Below are 22014 nucleotides of genomic sequence, written 5' to 3'. Positions count from 1 at the left end.
TTTCACGCCAGCATCAAGAATCAAACTGACTGGCCAGGGACGTCTCTTGCAAAAAGGCTATGACCCTCTGCCTTACAGACTAGCTTTTAAGGGCAAAGGTCACGTGGTTGGACCTGGCCACCCACAGGTGACCAGTGAGTTGTAACACAGAAAAAGCTGCACAGTTCTGCTAGGTCACACCTAAGTGACCAATTGAATTACAGTTTACCCTATAGTAGATATTTGAATAGCCTATCACCTTGGTCAGAATGGGCACCCAAGAGGCACCCAAAGGGCAGGGCCCATACTCCTTGGTAGCTAGGAGACAGTATGCGATCCCATGGATTGAATGCCTCCACCTGGCCTGACCCATCCTTGTATTTGGGCTTTGTTACCTGGGACTGGTTTACGGGACTTGTTTTTTTGTTTTTTTTTAAATTTTATTTATTTGACAGAGAGAGATCACAAGTAGGCAGAGAGGCAGGCAGAGAGAGAGAGAGAGGAGGAAGCAGGCTGCCTGCAGAGCAGAGAGCCGGATGTGGGACTCGATCCCAGGACCCTGAGATCATGACCTGAGCTGAAGGCAGAGGCCTAACCCACTGAGCCACCCAGGTGCCCCCAGGACTTGTTTTTAAGTAAGTTCCCTGAAGGGGTAGGGGCAGGGCCAAGATGGAGCTGCTCTGGCTAAATAGGCCCTTACAACAGCAACAGTGATAATGCATCTCTCATAGGCTTGTGTGAAATAGAGGAGAACTTACTCACCCACATGTGCACATGCACATGTATGCACGCATGTATGCGCGCACGCACACACACACACACAGAATGCCTGGCACTTCAACAGAGTTTAGCAATTGGTGACTAAGCCGTGTCCTCTGGAGTCAGACTACTTCAGTCAAAATTGCAGGCCTGCCATGTGCCAAGTTCACAAATTTAAGAAGTATGGCATCTCACACCACATTTCCTTACCTACAAAATGGGTCAATAGTAGCAGCTGCCCATAGGTTTGTTGTGAAATTTAAAGATGACAAAGGGGGACACCTGGGTGGCTCAGTTGGTTAAGCTCCTGCCTTCAGCTCAGGTCATGAACTCAGGGTCTTGGGATGGAGCCCCGAATCAGGCTCCCTGCTCAGTAGGGAGCCTGCTCCCCCCTCCCTCTCTGCTTACTTGTGATCTCTTTCTCTCTGTCAAATAAATAAACAAAATCTTTAAAAAAATTTAAACCACCATAAGATACCTCTTTATACACACTAAGATGGCCATAATTTTCTGAAAAAAAAAGAAGTGGTGAGGATGTGGAAAAATTCAAAAATTCAAATTCAAAAAAAAATTCAAAAAATTCAAAAATTCATACGCTGCTGGTGGGAATATAAAATGGTGGAGCCTCTGGGAAATAGAGTCTGGAAGTTCCTCAAAAAGTTAAATATAGAGTAACCATATGACCCAGCAATTCCACTCCTGGGTGTACATCCAGAAAAAAGGAGACCTGATCATATAAAACCTTGCACATGAATATTCATAACGGCATATATTCATAATAGCTAAAAAAGTGAAAACAAGCTGACATCCATCAACTGACAGATGGATATAAACAAAATGTGGTATATAGAACAGAATATTATGTGGCCCCAAAAAGAAATGAGGAGCAGATGTACACTCCACCATGAATGAACTTTGGAAACATTACTGAGAGAAGCCAGACAGAGAAGACATGCATCGTATGAGGGCATGCGGGGGAGGGAATGGAGATATGACTGCTGAGGGTTGGAGGTTTCTATCTGGGGTGATGAACATGTTCTGGAACTAGATGGTGACAGTTGTACAGTCTTGTGAATATGCTGAAAACAACTGAATGGTATACTTTCACATGGCTTATTTATGGTATGTGAATGGCATGTGAATTATATCTCAGTTTTAAAAAGAGAGACCATGGAAGCTGACATGAAGGTCACTATAGGAGGGCTTCCTCACTGCTAAGCATGGGACCTCTCAGGCTTTGACCATGTTTCCAGGGAAGCTATGTTGATTGCAAGGCCAGCGTGGCTTGTGCAAAATCGTCATGCAAAAACTGTGTTGGTCACGTGACTTGAGTTACAGAGCTCTTGCAACAGGTTTTGAATGTCAGAGAACATCTTGAACTCTGTTTGGATAGAAGGCTTTCTGCCATGACCACAAGGCACTCGTAAAATTTTACCCCTCTCTTGTCCCCTAGCATTATGTGCCATCAGGAAAGTATATAAAGGTTCATTCACATCTCTAGTAGAAAACGTTTTACATTGATCATTAACTCATTAATTCATTTATTTTCCCAGTACTTTGACTTATACAAGGTCAAATAGTTCATACTTTAAGTTTAGATGTCCGTATTATTGTTGGGAGACAAGTCTCCCTGGAATTCTCACTTTCTGCGTGCTCTAGGTCTTTTGAGCCAAAGATGTGTTTGAACAGCAAACAGCCTTGGAAGCTAGAAATATGTTCCCTCCTGAGAGACTTGGATATTACCTCCCCAGAGATGTCCCAGTAATAAAGATAAGCCTTCTCTCTCCCTGGGAGATTTGCTCATACTCCAGGCTAATTGAGTAATCTCTCTCTTCAGAGGAGAAGGACAGGTCATTAGTTTCCTCATTTCAGGGCTCCTCTTCCGTGGGACGCCCCATAACATGTGCAGGTAACACGCAGCCCTCACCACATTTCCCCACCAACTTGGAACATAGGAAGTGTTGCCTTGGCTCCTGGTTTGGCCATGAGTAATACACCTGTGTCACTGACCCAGGGGGCACATGATTTCTGTCAGTATATGCATATAAAATTGTGCCAGGCCAATTCATAAGCTTGCAAGTAAGGTAAAACCTCAGGACTTTCACGATTTCTAACTTAATGTTTTATAAAATGCGGAATAACAATGCTTAGATAGCATCTTAAGGGTTTGGATCAAGCCATGTGAATAATGCACTTAGCTTATTATGTCAGTCACTTTTGCCTTATTTTACTAATTAGTCTACTAAACACACAAAGTTAGGGGCACAGTAGACAACAAGAAAGAGATTTGGTTCTTGGATTTCTGTCTGAAAACATGACTTTGAATTCTGGCTCCACCACTAACCAGATTTGTGACAAAGGACAAGTCATCCCTCTCCCAGACCTTTGTGCTCTCATCTGCTAAAGTAGAATACTGGGAAATGTCAATATTTAAAAGATGCTTTCCTAGAAGCATTAGACTCATTAGATTATTCTGGGCAGGGAAGGGGTTCTGTGGACGCAGACATCTGGGAGACTTTGCAACTGGTAAGTCTCCCCTAAAAATCTGTAAGGCATAGAGTAAAAAGCCAGAGAGCCCTGCAGAAAAGAAGACTGTTTGATTTGAATTAAGCCAAGTTTCCAAAATGTCATTTGACCCTTTCTTCCTCATGACACCAAACTAGCAGCCCATGGATTGTATCGTAGAAAATGCTGGACCAGGTGATCTAAGGGTCTTTCAAAGGTCAACAACCTTTTACCTCTCTATCATTTACCCATGTCTGATGTTTCTTTCTATAGTTTCAAGCTCAGGGTATGAGTGACAATGATCTTCTTGTGGACAGGAACCATACCTTTCACTCCTAAACCACGCAGCATAGGCAACTAAAAGGTCCCTACTGACGCAGAGCCACAGCAGTCAAACGCACACCCATCAGCGAGCACACAAAAGAAGATAGTCACATTGGAAGTTTATAAATGAACTGTCCAACATTCTTACTGCCACCAAACACCCCTGTTGGGAAAACATTTCTTTAGGAATCAGATGTGGGGGGAGCCGCATGTGACCATGAACCCTTTTTCCAGCCTTGTAAACAGCTAAATCCAATAAGAATGATGCTCTGGGGGCGCCTGGGTGGCTCAGTGGGTTGAGCCGCTGCCTTCGGCTCAGGTCATGATCTCAGGGTCCTGGGATTGAGTCCCACATCGGGCTCTCTGCTCGGCGGGGGGCCTGCTTCTCTCTCTCTCTGCCTGCCTCTCCATCTACTTGTGATTTCTCTCTGTCAAATAAATACATAAAATCATTAAAAAAAAAAAAAAAAGAATGATGCTCTGGAACCTGGAAGCTTTGGATTCTCATTCTGCCTAAACCATGAACTCACTCCTGACTTGAAGAGAGTCCTCTTCCTTATCAAATCGTGCATTTTCTCCATCTAGAGAGAGTTTCTTCTTTTTTTTTAAGATTTTATTTGTCAAAGATTTTATTTGGGCAAGAGAGAGAGCACAAGTAGGCACAGTGGCAGGTAAAGGGAGAAGGAAAGAAGCAGACTCCCCACTGAGCAGGGAGCGCCATGTGGGGCTCCACTCCAGGACTGTGAGACCATGAGCTGAGCTGAAGGCAGAGGCTTAACCAACTGAGCCATCCAGATGCCCCAAAATGGCATTTCTTTTGATCCAGCAACTCCACGGTCAGTGCAGCCTTCTGCAGCAGCCTTCTGGTGCCGTGCATATGCATGAGCCTCATAGCCTCCAACATGCACAGCTGGAGATGGGAACAGCTCAAGCCCATCTGGGCCTTTTCAAAAAGCCTGCATCACACCTCTTATGCTCAATGCCCACAATGATGTCACTCTTAACTACTTGGGAAATGCTGTCTCCAGTTTGGGGGACAGCCTGTGTCCACTAAATCAATGGCCTGGACTGCTGTGATCCTGAAATTTTCCTTATTTATTTATTTATTTATTTATTTGACAGACAGAGATCACAAGTATGCAGGGGCGGGGGGAAGCAGGCTCCCTGCTGAACAGAGAGCCCGATATGGGGCTCAATCTCAGGACCCCAAGCTCATGACCTGAGTTGAAGGCAGAGAGGCTTAACCCGCTGAGCCACCCAAGCGCCCCGAAATTTTTCTTTTTTTAATAATTTTTTTAAATAACAAAAACACTCATTTCAGTTGTTTGAAGGAGGTGACTTCAACCTCCAAAAGCAAAGAGAGCTACACCTGGGCCTAGAAGTAATGACAGACACATGGCTTAGGTTAAGGCAAAAGAACAATTTCAAGTTTGAGTTCAAATTTGTTCTTTTGTGTATGTGTGGCTCTGTCAGGGCCTTAGCAAGATTAAAGCACAGCTTACTTGGGGGAACTAAATGCTAGGAATGTGTACATTGGGTTCCACTTCTCTGAACTATGCTGAGGAGCTCAAATCCTCTTAACCACTGAGCGCGGGCAATCTCTCCTCAGGGCAGCATCGAGCCTTGGCTTTGAGGTCACTGATGGCACCCTGTCCCTGCCCTCCCTGCTGGGGCTTGTTTGAATCCCCTAAGTCACCTTCTCAGGGCCACGACACTTACAGAGAGAGGAACAAGGAAGACCTGGTTGGCTCTGATGTCACCGATCTGTGACTTTGAGACAGTCTTGTGGCCTCTCTGAGCCTCCCACACTCTACTTCCCTACAAAATGGGGCTGATAATCACACGGTGGAAACCTCAGACTGCTGGTGGGACATCTCTTACCCATCTCCAGCTCATGGGATATCTGGAGGGATCTTGACTTTGTCCATCTACCTTGTCCCTGGTATCTTCCAGGCTTGACAAGGGCCACACCATCATCCTGGTAATAATGTCCTTTCTGTTTTGTTTTGTTTTTTTCTTAGTAAACTGCTACTCATTCTTCTAGAATCCAGTCAAGTGTTTCCTCCTCCAAATGGCTTTTCTTGACATCCCAGGCTGATGGCCCCGTACTGGCAACAGAAGCACTTCCGTTTACATTTGCTACTGCACTTAGAGAACTAAAATCACAGTTTCCACCTTTAAGATGCTCACAGACAGATGCACCATATTCTTTAATAATTGGCCTTTTTTGGAATGTCCCCTCTCGGGTGGCTAATACATGGCTAGGCACATCATGGTTGGTGACTGAAAGTGAAAGTACTTGAGGGTACAGGGGACACCAAGACAGTACAAGGATCCAAGAGGTGTGGGGGCAGCACTGGCATTGTCTGTGGCACTGGAGGAGGCCAGCAGGAGGTCAGCACCTGCCTCTCTTCATGGTCGGCAGATCCTGCAAGACCTCTCAAGGGTGGTATGGAAGCAGAGGGGGGATTGGCCATATGTTTTAGAAGGAGCCCACTGGCTGCTACATGCAAAATGTATAGAAGGAGCAAGACTAGAGTCAAAGAGTCCAGTGAGTGGCTTTTGGTGCGGCTCAAGACAGGGCTGATGGCGCTGGTCATGTGGATGGCAAGAGGCAGGAGGTTTCCATCCCCTGTGGTAAGGAGAAAGCCGGGGCTGAATCCAGCTCTGCCCCTCCATGGCTACGGACTTCAGGTGCCAACTTCACAGCATCACTGTGAAGAATATGTGAGGAAATAAATGCTTTAGTAGCAGCAGTGTGCCAGGCATGTTCTGGAGGTGAACTGGGGAGTATGGCAGGCGAGAGAGCGCCAGCCAGATCAAGGATGTCTCTTGGATTTCTGGCTTAAGGAAATAGGCTCGTAAGTCAGAAATGACTCAACTATGAGCATGTCAGGTCTTCGGACAGGTAGGAGCAGGACACACTTGGGATCTGTGGGTGGAACTTGTTTAGGCCCTCGTATCTCAGCCCTAGCTCTGCGGCCTGGTCCTCACTCACTCCCGTGGGCAGGACAGGGTGGGTGCAGCACAGGCAGCCAGAAAGAGTGGAACTCCTTGGAAAGAACAACAGGTCAGTTATCTGAGAGGCTAGGCCTTATCAGAGGTGCTCTGGATGGCCCTGGGCAAGTCACTTCACCGTCATGCATGTGAATAGAGGAGACATTTCCCAGACACTGAGAGCTGGAAAGGACGGATGGGGACCTTGAAACATTTCTTCATTCAAGGTCCTAGTCATGTGCCACTTCCTCCATGTCACCCCTCCTGGTTCCCCAGCCAGCAAGAACCACTCTCCACTCAGGGCTCCTAAAACCAACACCCCTGAGCACTTACAAGGCTCTGTCTGGCCCCCGCCCACCCCACAGTGCTCCTTTCCCCATGAGCCGCTCTGCTCCCCCTGGCTGGGGTGGCTGGTCCCAGCACCCGGTGAGTCCAGACTGCAGCTCCTGCTGTCATGATCCTAGCCAACAGGGGAGGAAAACCAGGTGGCTGGTTTTCCTTCGAGTGAAAAGTCCGAGTGTGAAGCAGAAACAAGGGAAATCAAGGCATACCTGTACAACAGGGCTGTACAACAGGGGCACCACAGAGGGATACCATTAATAAAGAATTTTTAAATCATTTATTAATATCCTTAGAGTGATCAGGTGGAGAAGGGTGGATGTATTTCTCCAAAGTAATTTCACAGGTGCAGAAAAGTGTTTGCAGACACTCTGTGAGCCAGTGGGAGAGGTTTCTAGAGGGCCCACGAGTTAGAGACCAGGATACTCTGGGGTTCAGGAGATGCTCTCCCACCCCAAGGAAGGTCACAGTCACCAGAAACTACCCCCTCCTGCCTCTTGCTAGGAGGAGGCTGACTGTGGCAGGGCAGGGCCTTCCCCTAGACATCCCCAAGCTGTTCTTCTGAGGCTCTGCATGCCTCCTGGGGCAGGCTGGGCAGAGAGGGAAGGGGTTGTGAGGATACAGAAGACTTTGGTCAGTTCAGAGAAAGGGTTACCTCTTCAGATGAGAGTGGTCCTCTCAACCAGCACCACCCCTTCTCCACCCAAGGCAGCCAAGGCAGCCCAGCATCCCCTGCCCTGACCCAGCTTGGCCTCCTCTGTCCTCCTCTGTGGCCTCCTCAGGGGGCCACAGAGCTTCTTGCCTGATGGGTTTGAAAGCTGGCACACAACTACTCCCCACCACTCCCACATACCCAATACCCACATGCAAATGGACACATACATAGACATCCGCAGAGACAACTGACACTCATTTCCATATTCACAAGGTCGTACTCAAACATAATCGCCCCAAATGTACATGCATGCCCTCCATAAACACCAAAGACATGCATGTGCATATACAGCTACACAAACACACACACACACACACACGGGCACTTCAAGTGTTCTGGCTTTCCAGATTTTGTATACAGCCATATACCTAACCCCTCTTTCCACTGCAGCATTCACTTGCCCAGGGAAGGTCACTCAGCAGGACGGGGTGAGAGGGAGTCTGGGAGGGGGAGTCAATGCAGAGGTATAAAAGCCAGGCCCCACTGGGCACCTGGGTGGCTCAGATGATTAAGTGTCTGCCTTCGGCTCAGGTCATGATCCCGGGTTCCTGGGATCGAACCCCGCATCAGGCTCCCTGCTCAGTGGGGAGCCTGCTTTTCCCTCTGCCTCTCTCTCTCTGTCTCTCATGAATAAATAAATAAAATCTTTAAAAAAAAAAAAAAAAAAAAGCCAGGCCTCATTGCCCCAGATCAGGACAACTTTTGGGGGCTGTTACGGTCTCAGAACCTTGTTACTGCTCTTGGCATAGCTTCTTCTTCTACCCAATTCTGCTTCAATCGAGCCCCCAGATGTTGATCATCAGAAGGCTCCCCAAAAGAGTCATAAGTCTGTGCAGAACTCTCCTGTTCTTTTAGGGTCTTCAGTCCTCTGGACGGGAAGAGACCAGCTCTTTTCTACCTGCAGCCTGAAGGCTGACCCACAGTATCTACCCTCTAGTCTGGGCCTGGAGAAGAAGGCTGGACGGAGAGGATTCCTGGACAGGCTGCCAGAGGCCTGACTCGGGACCAGGAGCAGACTGAAGATCCTCCCAAGTGTCTTTAATTGGGTGACGTTGGTAAAGGGAATCTACCCTTCATCTATGCTTTTGATTCTAGTCTCAAACCCCAGCTGGCTATGGGACCTCCGGCAATTCTTCCCTCTCTGGCCTCAGATTTTCCGTATGTGTAGTGGGAAGCCTGGAACTGGGGACACAGCTTCCTGGGACACCTGTAAAGAGCTGGCAAAGTATGGTTTAGATCTGTGCTACTCAAAATCTGGTCCACTGCTTCGGCCTCACCTGGGAACTTATTAGAAGAGCAGAAGGGCAGGCGCCTCCCACGATCGGCGGAATCAGAATCTGCATTTTCCCAAGATGCCTGGGTGGTGCTGATGCACACTGCTATCATAGAAGCACTGTCCTAAATGAGCTTGGAAAGCCTTTCCGTTTCTGGAGGTCTATAAAATACAACTTGAACAGGATCGGAGTAGAGAACATGGGGCTTTTGGTTGAGAGGAGTTATTGATTTGCCAGGGAAGCTTTTCCTTTGTCAACCCCTGGTGACAAAGGTATCTCCCTGATTTCCATAGCTAGAACTGAGGCCTGCTTGGAGACCCTCCCCTGGATCCCTCTCCTCCATCTGATCTTTACCACGTTCTGTCTCCTCCCTCTTAGCTCCTTTAAAAGATGGCTAGTGTGAGGCACCTGGGTATAGGAGCCTTCTCTCTACCTGGTTGGTCTCCCTACCTTGTAAGGGTTGACCCTTCCCACCTATTTTTCCCACCAGTAACTCAAACTAGCTGTTGTATGAGAAAGTTCAATGTATATATTACAGAGACCAGTATAAAAAATACATACATCCAAAATGCTGACCACTGTTAATATTATCTGTAATATGTTATGAAGCAAATATGGCAAAGTTGTACCATTCCCTCCAAAAGGCAAGCACCCTCTTAAACCCTCCTGATCCTGTACTGAATATATCCTTCGTGTGTTTTTTGTCAAACTTTTACATATGTTTACAAATGACTGTATAAAATGATTTTTGCATATGTTAGAATTTTATCTAAATGGTTCTGCAACTTGCTTTTTTTGTTTTCGAGGTTTATCTATGTTGATACCCATAAATTGAGATCATTCAGGGCCTCCTGGGTGGCTCAGATGGTTAAGCATCTGCCTTTGGCTCAGGTCATGATTCCAAGGTCCTGGGATGAGCCCCACAACAGGGTCCCTGCTCAACATGGAGCCTGTTTCTCCCTCTCCCTCTGCTAGTCCCTCTGCTGTTTCCCCTGCTTGTGCTCGCTCTCTCTCTCTGTCAAATAAATAAGCCTTTTTCAAAAAGTGAGCTCATTCACATCAATAGTTCTGTAGTACACCATCATGTAACTATAACAGCACATCTATTTAACTACTGATGAGCAACTCGGTTTCTCCTGTGCTTTTCTTTTGTAAACAATGCCCGTATCCTACGCATGTGTGAGGACTCTAAGGCCTATACTTGCAATTATAATTGCTGGGTCTTAAAAACAGTGATTGTTATGGGTTGAAATGAATCCCCCCAAAATATAGGTTTAAGTTCCAATCTCAGGTATCTGAGAATGTGATTAATTTGCAAGCTGAGTCTTTGCAGATACAATTTCATCAACTTAAGATGAAAGCAATAAGGTGGGTCCTGATCCAATAGGAGTCATATCCTACAAGAAAAGACCCAGCCGTACACACAGGAAGAAAATACGATGTAAAGACAGAGGCAGAGATTGAGTGATGTAACTACAAGCCAAGGAGCTGCTTGATGGCAAGGACTGCTCGTAACTGCCAGAAGCTGAAAGAGAGGCAAGGAACAGATTCCCATTCCAGAGACTCCAGAAGGAATGACCCTTGCTAACACCTCGGTGTGGGGCTTCTAGCCTCCAGAAGTGTAAAAGAATAACTTTCTGTTGTTTCAAATCATCCAGGTGTGGTACTTTGTTACAGCAGCTGTAAGAAGCTAATGGAGTGCTGGAATCAAAAGTCCTGGCCTCTAGGAGCATAGGTTAAGGCCAGATAGAGAGCAGATGAGTCTGGGACAGTCAGCAGGGGCCAGACTGGGAAAGACCTAGAATACGACCTTGGATAGGTGTTTGGATTATTCACTCAGGCAAGGAGATAAATTGTAAAGGGACACAGTTCTACTTGGGATTTTTAGAAGTGTCAGAGAAACAGCCGTTCTTTCGAGCCGACTTGATTGAATCATTCAACTTCTGATATCTCCAATGTACTCATTTTTCCCTTCAGAAATGATTAATTCCCTTCCACACACAACTGCAAGGATTTGAAAAACACAAGTTTGTCATTAATAACCACGGGTTATCTTGTGCTGCTAAACCAGGCCGTTTTTAGACATAATCGGCTAATCTCACTTAATCCTCACAAATACCCCCCACGAGACGGCCCCGTTATCCTCTACAAACATGGATAAAGAAACTCGGGAAGAAGGTGAGGCGATTTGCACTTCACGAAACATCCCCCTAAAGATTGAGGACTGGCAACATTGCCTACGGGGCTGTACGGCAGGAGGCAAATTACTTTGCCTACATCAGCCTACATTTTCCCAGCTTTTAAACTGGCGTGATAGCGGCCGTACTGTCTGGTCCGTCGTGATCAAACGAAAGCTTTTCAGGCGCTGCGAACCACGACAAACCGCACCGTCACCATACTCGGGGACCACGTGGCGCGGGAGTGCAGACTCCACGGCGAGCCCACACACCGCGCGGTGCAGGAGGCCTCGCTGTCTGCGCTCCGGGCGCCAGGGTGCGCTGTGACGACGCTCCGGACGACGGACGACGGACGGCCGCTCTAGCCGCCCCGGGGAAGTCGCTGTCCTTACCTTCAGCGGGAGCCCGCGCCTCGGTGTCTGCGTCCGCTGGCGCTGCGCTCCGTCCTGCAGCTACCCACTGCCTTCTTGCCGCCCACCATGGCCCTGCTGCACTCTGGCCGCGTCCTCGCCGGGGTCGCCGCCGCTTTCCACCCAGGCCTCGCTGCTGCGGCTTCTGCCAGAGCCAGGTAAGCAGGGGAGGCGGAGAAGGAACCGTGGACAATAGGCCTGCCCACCCGGGCTGCGGACGCCCCAGGACTTCCACCCCTGCCCCCCAAGCACAAGCGCGAGTATCACACACACGCTTTCTCTGACGCCCCCTCGGCTTCACTGGGGGCTGATAATTGAGCGTCGGGGCCTCGAAATGACGGTCGGGGTCCTACAGCCCTCCCCTCCCTCGCCCCCCAGGACCGTAGGAGAGCGTGCCCACGCGTTCCCCGGGGGTTAGAAAGTGTGGCCCTCTACGGCACCCGGACTCCCATTCACGGGTTGGGGGGGGGGGTCACGAGACGCGAGTTCGGCGCCGTGGGGTGGGGGAAGGGTGGCGAGGGGAGAACACACGGGGCCGCAGTGCCGGCCGGCCTGGCGCCGATTGGCTGCGCCCCCGAGACTGCCTCGCGCCGATTGGCTGCGGCGCGGAGGGGCGCGGGTGTCCTTGATGGGCTACCCTGGGGCACGGCGGGACTCACCTGTCCCGGCCTCGTTGGGGCCTGAGCAGGGTTGGCAGGCCTGGGGCGTGCAGCTGGTCGTGGGCCCGGGGATGGGAAGTACATGGCAGGAAGGCTCCCGGGGCTCCGGCTTTCGGGCCCAGCTTTCGTTCCTGCATCCACTGACCTTGGTGCGTGGCATCCTTTCTCCCTACCCCTCACCCCAACCCCGTGTTATTGCCTCAGTTGCCGGTGACCCCTGGGTCGTGTGGCCTTCACGTGGAAAAGAGTCAAGGTGTAGTTCACCTCCTGTTTGTTTGACTGTAGGGAGGTCCCGGTTCTTCCTCTTCACCTCACTCTGCACTCATTTATTAAGTAAGTAGTTCGTCACCTGTTTCTCAAAGCCAGGTGCTGGATCAGATGCTAAGTTTGAGCGAGAGACCGGTGTCGCTCAAAAAAATTTCAAAAATGTAATTTCACACTGTGTGCTAAGTGGTGCAACAAAAAAGTACGTAGTTTAGAACAAATTAGCAATTCCTTCTCAGTGGAGACCTGAGCCAGGCAATTAATTCACTCAAGAAGGCAATTTGGTGGGGCGCCTGGGTGGCTCAGTGGGTTAAGCCTCTGCTTTCGGTTCAGGTCATGATCTCAAGATCCTGGGATGGAGCCCCACATCAGGCTCTGCTCAGCGGGGAGCCTGCTTCCCCCTCTCTCTGCCTGCCTCTCTGCCTACTTGTGATCTCTCTCTCTCTCTGTGTCAAATAAATAAATAAAATAAAATTTTTAAAAAGGCGGAAATTTGGAACAGTATCCTAAAGTACCTCGTAATGAGGAACCTACTCTCCAACTCACCTCCAGGTAGATACTGGCTACAAGGAGCAAAGCTTTGGCCCTTATGGGTGCCTTGATTGTTTGCATGTCCTCTTCAAGCCAGGGGAACAGTTTGTCCTTTATGCAGCCTCCTGTTGGCAGTACAGTTTTGCTTGGGCTCTCACATTTTCTCTCTCCCTGATTTAGCTCCTCCTTGGCCCCTTGTCAAGGTATGCTCTTTAAACCAGCCTATCTAGTGGACCAGATTGAGAGAGGGTTTATCATTTATGCAACTAATACGGAGAAGAGAAAGGGGTGTCTGAAATGATGGGCAAGAGAAAAGTCTTTCAACATTGTAGTGATCTTACAGTAATTACTGTTGTATAGATTTTGTTGGGTGGCTTAAAGTACTTGGTGAAAATCCCTATGGGTGTGACCTTTTAGTCATTCTTTGAGTGGCTGACTCACTTTTCTTTTCTGTCTTTTCACAATGAGAATGTAAGTTCCGTGAGAGCAGAAACCTTACCGACTTTGTTCACTGATGTAAAGTCTTAAAATATTTGAGCATTTGAAGCTGAGAAGGTGTTGTTCAGGTTTAAACAATGATACATGATTGAGTGATAGGGCCAGATTCCGTAACTGGCAGACTGGTAACTGTTCAGACAAAAAAGTGAGAACCTGCATTGCTGCCACTGTGAAAGCGATCTTTACCAAAATCCAAAGCAAAAACATGTAAAATAAACCCAGCTAATTGAAGTTTCTTTTCCTTTCTTTTTTAAACAGCTCATTTTGGGGCACCTAGGTGGCTCAGTGGGTAAAAGCCTCTGCCTTCGGCTCAGGTCATGATCCCAGGGTGCTGGGATCAAGCTCATTGGGCTCTCTGCTCAGCGGGGGAGCCTGCTTCCCTTTCATTCTCTCTCTGCCTGCCTCTCCACCTACTTGTGAACTCTGTCAAATAAATAAATAAAATCTTTAAAAATAAATAAATAGGGGCACCTGGGTGGCTCAGTGGGTTAAAGCCTCTGCCTTTGGCTCAGGTCATGATCCCAGGGTCCTGGGATTGAGCCCCGCATAAGGCTTTCTGCTCAGCAAGGAGCCTGCTTCCCTTCCTCTCTCTCTGCCTGCCTCTCTGCCAACTTGTGATCTCTGTCAAATAAATATATTTTTAAAAATCTTTAAAAATAAATAAATAAATAAATTAGCTCATTTTACTACAAGTCAACCTTGGCAGTCACTATTCTAAAGAACTGAGGATTTATCCTATGAAGTAGTTAATTGGTGTTGGGTCATTTAGATGGAACTCTAAGTTCAAATGTTTCATTTAGCTGCGTTTTTTAAACAGAAAGCACTCAACATTTAACCTTCTCTTCCTGACAGCTGTGAAAACATAGTGACATGAGATCAGCCTTAATCCCAGGTCAATGAAGAAAGGAAAATATGCTCATGAATTTGGTTTATAAAATGATCTGTTCTTAATTACTCTGGTTATTTAATATTTAGTGAAATAACTAAAGGAGTATCATGAGACCTTTTACAAAGGCAGTGTGCTCTTGCTCTCTCAAATAAGTAAAAATTTTAAAAGGGGGGGTACTTCTGGGCTATTCAGTCGGTTGAACGTTTGACTCGGTTTTTTTGACTTGGGTCATGATCTCAGTGTCATGGAATTGAGCCCCATAGATGGGCTCTGCACTCAGTGGAGGGTCTGCCTAAAGAGTCTCTCCCTCTGCACCTCCCTACCCTCATACTCACTAGCTCGCTCTCAGATAAATGAATAAAAATCTTGGGGTGGGAGGAAGGCAGTGTACAATAGTAGTATAATAACTAGTAATAGAAATCAGGATTATAGTATCATCTTTGCCATTTTTAGCTCATGATCATGAACAAATTAACTTCTCTCCTTATTTTAAAATAAGAATATGAGGGGCACCTGGGTGGCTCAGTTGGTTAAGCATCTGCCTTCAGCTCAGGTAATGATCCCAGGGTCCTGGGATCAAGCCCTGCATCGGGCTCCCTGCTCAGTGGAGAGTCCGCTTCTCCCTCTCACCTTCCTCTGTGCTTGTGCTCTCTGTCTCTTTCTCTCTGTGTGTCTCAAATAAATAAATAAAATCTTTTAAAAGAAGAAGAAGAATGTGAGGAAAAGCATATTTTTAAACTACAAAGCACCAGAGAGGTTCCCAGAAAAATTGCAAGGCCTTTGAATTAGAAATATTTTATTTGAATAGTTTTTACCTAATGTGTTTTGGTTTGCTGGTCAGCATTGCTCAATGACTGAGGCTTTGCATTTTTGTCCAAAGTACATTGGTAGGAATCAGTTTGTAGGCCACAGGTTATCACCATCAGTTTTGTCCCTAGAACATTGTTTTCATCTGTTACTGTCCCTTGAAAACATCATGGTTCTTACATTGTGTGCATAGTCTTTACCCTTTTAAGGAATGGAGTAATGAAGGGCACAGAGATTCTGAACATGATGTAGAACTAATCGAATCGAGTATCCCTGCTCCTATATTTAGATTAAGATTCAATATTGTAAAATTGCTTTTAGAATTTTTAAAAGATACCACTCTATTTTTTTTAAAGATTTTATTATTTGACAGAGATCACAAGTAGGCAGAGAGGCAGGCAGTGGGGTGGCGGTGCAGGCTCCCTGCTAAGCAGAGAGCCTGATGTGGAGCTGGATCCCAGGACCCTGAGATCATGACCAGAGCTGAAGGCAGAGGCTTTAACCCACTGAGCCACCGAGGCGCCCCAAAAGATACCACTCTTGATGAGATCTCTGCCAGAAAACTCAAGGGTATGGTTTCAATGAGAATCTCTGTGCTCAATAAACTTTTGAAAGAACTTGATGGGGGTGCCTGTGTGGCTTAGTGGGTTAAACCTCTGCCTTTGGCTCGGGTCATGATCTCAGGGTCTTGGGATCAAGCCCCATGTCGGGCGCTTTGCTCTGCGGGGAGCCTGCTTCCACCTCTCTCTCTGCCTGCCTCTCTGCCTACTTGTGATCTCTCTCTCTCTGTCAAATAAATAAAATCTTTTTTGAAAAAAAAAGAAAGAACTTGATTAATAAGTACTTTTCGCACCATTTAATAAGAATGGTGCCTTCTGTCCTTGTAGCTTGAGGCAGCAGTCCTGTCATTGTTGGTTAAAGGCCTTAGAGACAGAGATACCTTTTTTAAAAATGAAAATTGCTTACTGGAAGTTTTCTATAATATGTCCTTGGCATTCAAAGTATTCCTTTCCCTCATCAGTTAATGACAGTGACATATAGAGGCAGGTGGCTACATGTCTTCAGGATCTGAATTGTGGGTAGGAAATAAAGGAAGCTTTCTTCAGGCCCAAGTCAGAAGTTGCTTCAAGGTATTTGTTTCTTACTGTTGCTTAGACACTGGAACAGCTAAGCAGCCTACAACAATGAAAAACAAGAGAGGGATTTTGAGTCCTGGCAATAGAGACAGTGAGGGAAAAGGATGGTAATAATGTCCCCCAGGACTGTAGAAAAACTAAGAAGAAATAATTGAAAAGCAAGAAAGACCTGTATTTGGTCGTAAAAATTATGACCGTATGATTCTTGACTTTTATCTACATACTTGCCTCATGAGACAGGATACTCAGGGCACGATAGTTACAAATGAAAGCATAGAAGTAATAATTTAGTAGCAGTGATACTAGCTAACAGCAAACACTCACTCTGTTCCAGGCTCTTAGTGTTTTATATTTAATAACTCCCTTCATCCTTCTGGGGCGCCTGGGTGGCTCAGTGGGTTAAAGCCTCTGCCTTTGGCTCAGTTCATGATCCCAGGGTCCTGGGATCGAGCCCCACATTGGGCTCTCTGCTCAGCGGGGAGCATGCTTCCCCCTCTCTCTGCCTGCCTGCCTCTCTGCCTACTGTGATCTCTCTGTCAGATGAATAAATAAAATCTTAAAAAAAAAAAACCCTCCATTCATCCTTCTAACACCCCTGTAGGATAGGAACTGCTATGCCCTCACTTTACAGATAAGGAAAGTTGAAACTTAGAACTTAATTGGCTTGCCTGTGCTCACCCAAGCTGGTAGGCCGCTGAGCTGTTACTTGACTCCATACAGGTTGCCCAGTACTAACATTTCTAAGGCAAGCTGATAAAAGCCTGGGAAATCCAAAAATGGAATAATTTATTCTTCATTAACAGAATTAACTATATGTAACAATTACAGCTGCTAATACTCAGGCAGTTTTCAAGGAGTCAGAAGAGCATAAATTTAACTCTAGTGCTGTGCTGAGCCATCCAGTGTGCCTCATGGAGGAGTGAGGTGCGTGAGTGCTCACTGGCTACTAACAAGTTCAACAACAAAACCATTTTCAAGGGGCGCCTGGGTGGCTCAGTGGGTTAAAGCCTCTGCCTTCAGCTCAGGTCATGATCCCAGGGTCCTGGGATCGAGCCTTGAATCAGGCTCTCTGTTCCCCAGGGAGCCTGCTTCCTCCTCTCTCTCTCTGCCTGCCTCTCTGCCTGCTTGTGATCTCTGTCAAATAAATAAATAAAATCTTAGAAAGAAAGAAAGAAAGAAAGAAAGAAAAACCATTTTCAAGAAGGAAGTTCTCACTGAGCTTGTCAGCATGGTGAGCACAGAGAACTCTCCCTGTGCTGTGTAAAACATTTGATTGGCTAAGATGGCTTCCCTAGCTTCCACCTGTCACTTCAACACCCCACCACCACCACCACCACCAAGCTCTTTTTCACCTTTAACCTTTATTCTTAGGTCTCTGCTGGGAGCGCCTTGTTTCCTCCTGTCATCCTTAGCACTCACCTCATATGACACCTCCTCCTGGAAGTATCCCTAGGCCTGTTCTTTCTCTTCCTTCCCCAGGTTATTAGGGCCTGCCTCAAGGCTATGAAAAATAATATTCTGTGCTCTGAGCCTGACTTTATCACTGTACGTCCCCCCCTCCACTGTAGCGTGCATTGTTTAGAACTCCCTGGAGGTCACCCCCCTGGGCCAATGTGGTTGTGAGGGGTGGTTTTACTCTTCTTTATATTCCCAGCTCTTCGCACATAGCCCATGCTCAGTGACTGGGATTTAGGAGATCATAAAGACCTTGTTTTCCATAATATGAAACTGTAAAAAGCTTTTTGCTTATTTGCCATGAAGAAAAGGAGTAGAATAATCTTTTTTTCAGAACAGTAATTCACCATGAGTAAAACCTCAGTTTTGATATATTAATGCTGCCTGGTGCCAAGAGAGTGTTTATTGGAAACATGAATGGAGCTCCTTGGGTGCCCTCTTAGAAATCTCAAAGTAGTTTTAGGTGAAAGATAGCCTGAAAGTTTATGTTTTCTATATTTAGGATTCAATATGGGAAGGCCAAGTCAAAAAAACTGTTAGGTATTTGATCACTTAGTTAAGATAAGATTGTGAGTGCCTGAGAATTAATCACTGTCTTAATTAAAATGACAGAACTTTAAAATTAAACATGTGACTTGATTATGAAACCATTTCATATGTGAGGAACTATGTTTTGTGTTTTGTTTTTTCCTTTAACAGGGACATAAGAGAGTCAACACAAAGCATAGAGAAGTAGTCTAGTAAAACAAAGAATCTCCACTACCTAGACAGATTACACAGGAGGTAAAAAAATTACGTTTTGTGTTACAGGTAAAGTCATTAATCACTTAACCAAGGAAGACTGAGCAAACTTTTTTTTTCTTCCCTCTTGTATGGTTCATCCTGAGCCTGCAGGGAGCAAGCTGGCCCCAGACTTCTCCAGTTCCGCATTTCTTTGCCTCCAATTCTTACGTGTCCAAAGATAGGACACACCTTTGCAGGTGGGAAGACTGAGCAACTTTTAAAAATGTTAACACCTAGGTGGCTCAGTTGGTTGAGTCTGCCCTTTGCTCAGGTCATGATTCCAGGCTTCTGGGATTAAGCCCCACGTTGGGCTCTCTGCTCAGCGGGGAATCTGCTTCTCCTTCTGCTGCCCTCCCTGATCTCTTCCTCAAAAAAGAAAATTTCATAATAAATAATAATAAATAATAAATTTCATAAAATCTTTCATAGCTTTTCAGACTCAGTTCTAACGAATTAAGACAAAATTCATTTTCCAAGTTTTGTCCTTAAATGCTCTTTCATATTTATTTAGAACAAGCTGATACTTCAACACAGTGTAACAGTTTCTGAGTTTTATTTTCTGATACAGTAAAATATTGGTGTTACACTACACATAAATAAAAGCTGTTTCAGGCCCTCAACAAGTGTAAAGAATAAAAAAGGATCCAAAGACCAAAATGTTTGAGGACCTTTGCTTTAGGACAACACAGTTTGTTTTTTTCCTTTGGAAAACAAAAACATATACAACATTGCATATCTCTGTCACAGTTGATCCTTTCATATTCTCAGCCACTCGTTAAGGAAGTTACTTTCACAGACAAAACCGAAGGGAGGGTTCTTTTTTTTTTTTTTTTTTTAAAGATTTTATTTATTTATCAGAGAGAGAAGGGGAGAGAGCGAGCACAGGCAGACAGAATGGCAGGCAGAGGCAGAGGGAGAAGCAGGCTCCCCGCTGAGCAAGGAGCCTGATGTGGGACTCGATCCCAGGACGCTGGGATCATGACCTGAGCCGAAGGCAGCTGCTTAACCAACTGAGCCACCCAGGCGTCCCATGAAGGGAGGGTTCTAATGTCAGTCCTACACAAGCATTTTAGAAGACCAGTCGACACATAGTTCAGCTTCTACAGCCACACATATATCCTTTTTAAACTTTCTATGTATATATATACATATATGTATATGTGTATATATTTTTTCCCCTTAAAATGAAAACAAAGAACATGTTCACTAAAGTGACCCAAAGCTCTGGACTTCTAGTTTCCAGAACTGTGAGAAAATAAATTTGTTGTTTAACCTTCCCCCCCAAAATTGTTTTAATTAATAAAATCACCCAAGGCTATAACCTCTCAAGCACATATAAAAATAGGAAATAAAATATATAAAAACTATGCTTAGTAATCAGTGTGTCTGTATCCTGTCTTACTTAGAAATTATCTACGTTTCCATTGATTAACCCATTAATTCATAATTATATTAGTCTAAGATTTTTTAAGTTACTTAAAGATCTCGGAAATTATCTTCAAGCAGCCATATTAGAAAATAAAATGACTGTTCTCCTAACCACTCATAACTCCAGTCTAATGAGCAAAATATCAAAGTCCGATAGATATCCTGTAGTATGCCTGGCCAGTACTCCCCAAAACTGTCAGAGTGATCAAAAATAAGAAGTATCTAAAAATGCCACCATGAAGAACAGCCCAAGGAGACATGACAAGTGAATGCAATATGATATCCTGGGTGGACCTTTAGAACAGAAATAGGACATTGGGTGAAAACTGAAGAAATCTGAATAAAGTGTGGATTTAATAATGTGTCAATATTGGTTCATTACTTGTAACAAATGTACTCTACTAATATAAAATGTAAGTAATAAGAGGGGATTCTTGGTGGGGGAGCAGGTGTTGGGAACTCTATAGCAGCTGCTTAATTTTCTATAAATCTCAAATTCTTCTATGGGGTGCTTGGGTGGCTCAGGCAGCTGAGCATCTGGCTTCATTCAGCTCAGGTCATGATCCTAGGATCCTAGGATTGAGCCTCGCATCGGGCTCTCTGCTTAGCAGGGAATATGCTTTTCCCTTTCCCTCTCTCTCAAATAAATAAAATCTTTCTTAAAAAAAATAAAGCTTCTAAAAAATTTAACTTACTGGGGTGCCTGGGTTACTCAGTCTAAGGTTAAGCCTCCAACTCTTGGTTTCAGCTTAGATGTTGTTCTTGGGGTCATGAGTTAAGGCCCACATTGGGGTCCATGCTGGGGGTAAAGTTACGAATGAATGAATCAAAAAAAGAGGAAAAAAAGGGGCTCCTGGGTGGCTCAGTCAGTTAAGCATCTGCCTTGGGCTCAGGTAATGATCTCAGGGTCCTCAGATAAAGCCCCACAGCTGGCTCCCTGCTCAACAGGGAATCTCCTCCCTCTTTCTTCCCCTCACTTGTGTACCCTCCTTCCTCTCTCTCCTCAAATAAATAAAAATCTTTTAAAAAGGGGACTCCTTGGGCGCCTGCATGGCTCAGTTGGTTGGGTGACTGCCTTTGGCTCAGGTCATGATCCCGGGCTTCCAGGATCGAGTCCCGCATCAGGCTCCCAGCTCCTTGTGGAGTCCGCTTCTCCCTCTGACCTCCTCCTCTCTCATGCTCTCTCTCACTCATTTTCTCTCAAATAAATAAATAAAATCCTCAATAAATAAATAAATAAAAGGGGGCTCCTGGGTGGCTCAGTCAGTTAAGTGTCTGCCTTCAGCTTCGGCCATAATCTCAGGCTCCATCTCAGCATGGACTATAGGCTCCCCTGCTTGGCAGGGAACCTGCTTCTCCATCTGCCTGCCTCTCCCCCTGCTTGTGGTTGCTCACTTCTCTCTCTCTTTCTCTCTGACAAATAAATAAAATCTTTAAAAAAAAAAAAGAAGAAGAAGAAGAAGCAAGTTAGCTTATAGTCCAGTAAACCAATGTAAATTTAGGAAAAGCAAAGCCACATAGAATAAAGTGTATGCCTGTATCATACTTAACATGAACAAATTAAAGACCTAACTAGTTCTATTAAATCAGTTAAACTAGTCTCAAAGGGTTTATAAGACTGATGTGAACTTGAATTTTTTAAACATTTCCGAGTTAGTATCCTTAAGAAAAAAACTTTTCTCTAGCACATTTAAAGTACTAGAAATACAGTCTCTTTACACAGTTAGAACAGAACACCTTTGAGATTTTTTTTAAGTGGAGCCCAGTGTAGGACTTGAACTCAGGACCCTGAGATCGAAATCTGAGCTGAGTTCAAAAGTCAGGCCCTTAATGGACTGAACCACCCAGGTTCCCCAAGATTTTTTTTTTCCCCCAAGATTTTTATGATCTAAATTTATCAGTACCCGACAGAGCTGGAAAACATTTCACATTCAGACACTCAGAAGGAAAACAAAAAAACCTTTCTCAATTACTGACACATAGAGGTCTTATAGCTCTACAGGTCTACAGCTTTGGCCACAGAACAAGAGTAAACACAAATGAAAACCTCACAATTCTGATAAAGAGCTGCAAAAAAAAATATTT

The 22014-nt window shown here is 45.5% G+C and overlaps 1 protein-coding gene and 1 non-coding gene across 3 annotated transcripts in view; one reads left to right on the top strand and one right to left on the bottom strand.

Moving 5' to 3' along the window:
• Positions 1-11414: 11414 nt before the first annotated feature.
• GOT2 (glutamic-oxaloacetic transaminase 2) overlaps positions 11415-22014 on the top strand; it is a 28343-nt gene continuing 17743 nt past the window's right edge. The window contains exon 1 of one of the 2 annotated variants that reach the window (XM_059381660.1): positions 11415-11637. In XM_059381660.1, coding sequence (XP_059237643.1) covers positions 11549-11637 — 89 coding nt within the window. In that variant the 5' untranslated portion in view covers positions 11415-11548. The remainder of the gene's footprint in view (positions 11638-22014) is intronic. The other variant, XM_059381659.1, reaches the window with a different exon arrangement.
• On the bottom strand, positions 18582-18703 carry LOC132006239 (small nucleolar RNA SNORA38). Its single transcript, XR_009401022.1, has one exon. It is a non-coding gene; the product is annotated as a small nucleolar RNA SNORA38 (small nucleolar RNA).

The sequence above is a fragment of the Mustela nigripes genome, chromosome 17 (assembly GCF_022355385.1).
Source record: "Mustela nigripes isolate SB6536 chromosome 17, MUSNIG.SB6536, whole genome shotgun sequence".
Lineage (NCBI taxonomy): Eukaryota > Metazoa > Chordata > Mammalia > Carnivora > Mustelidae > Mustela > Mustela nigripes.
Note: the sequence above shows the minus strand (reverse complement) of the source record. Positions and strands in the feature narration are given on the sequence as shown.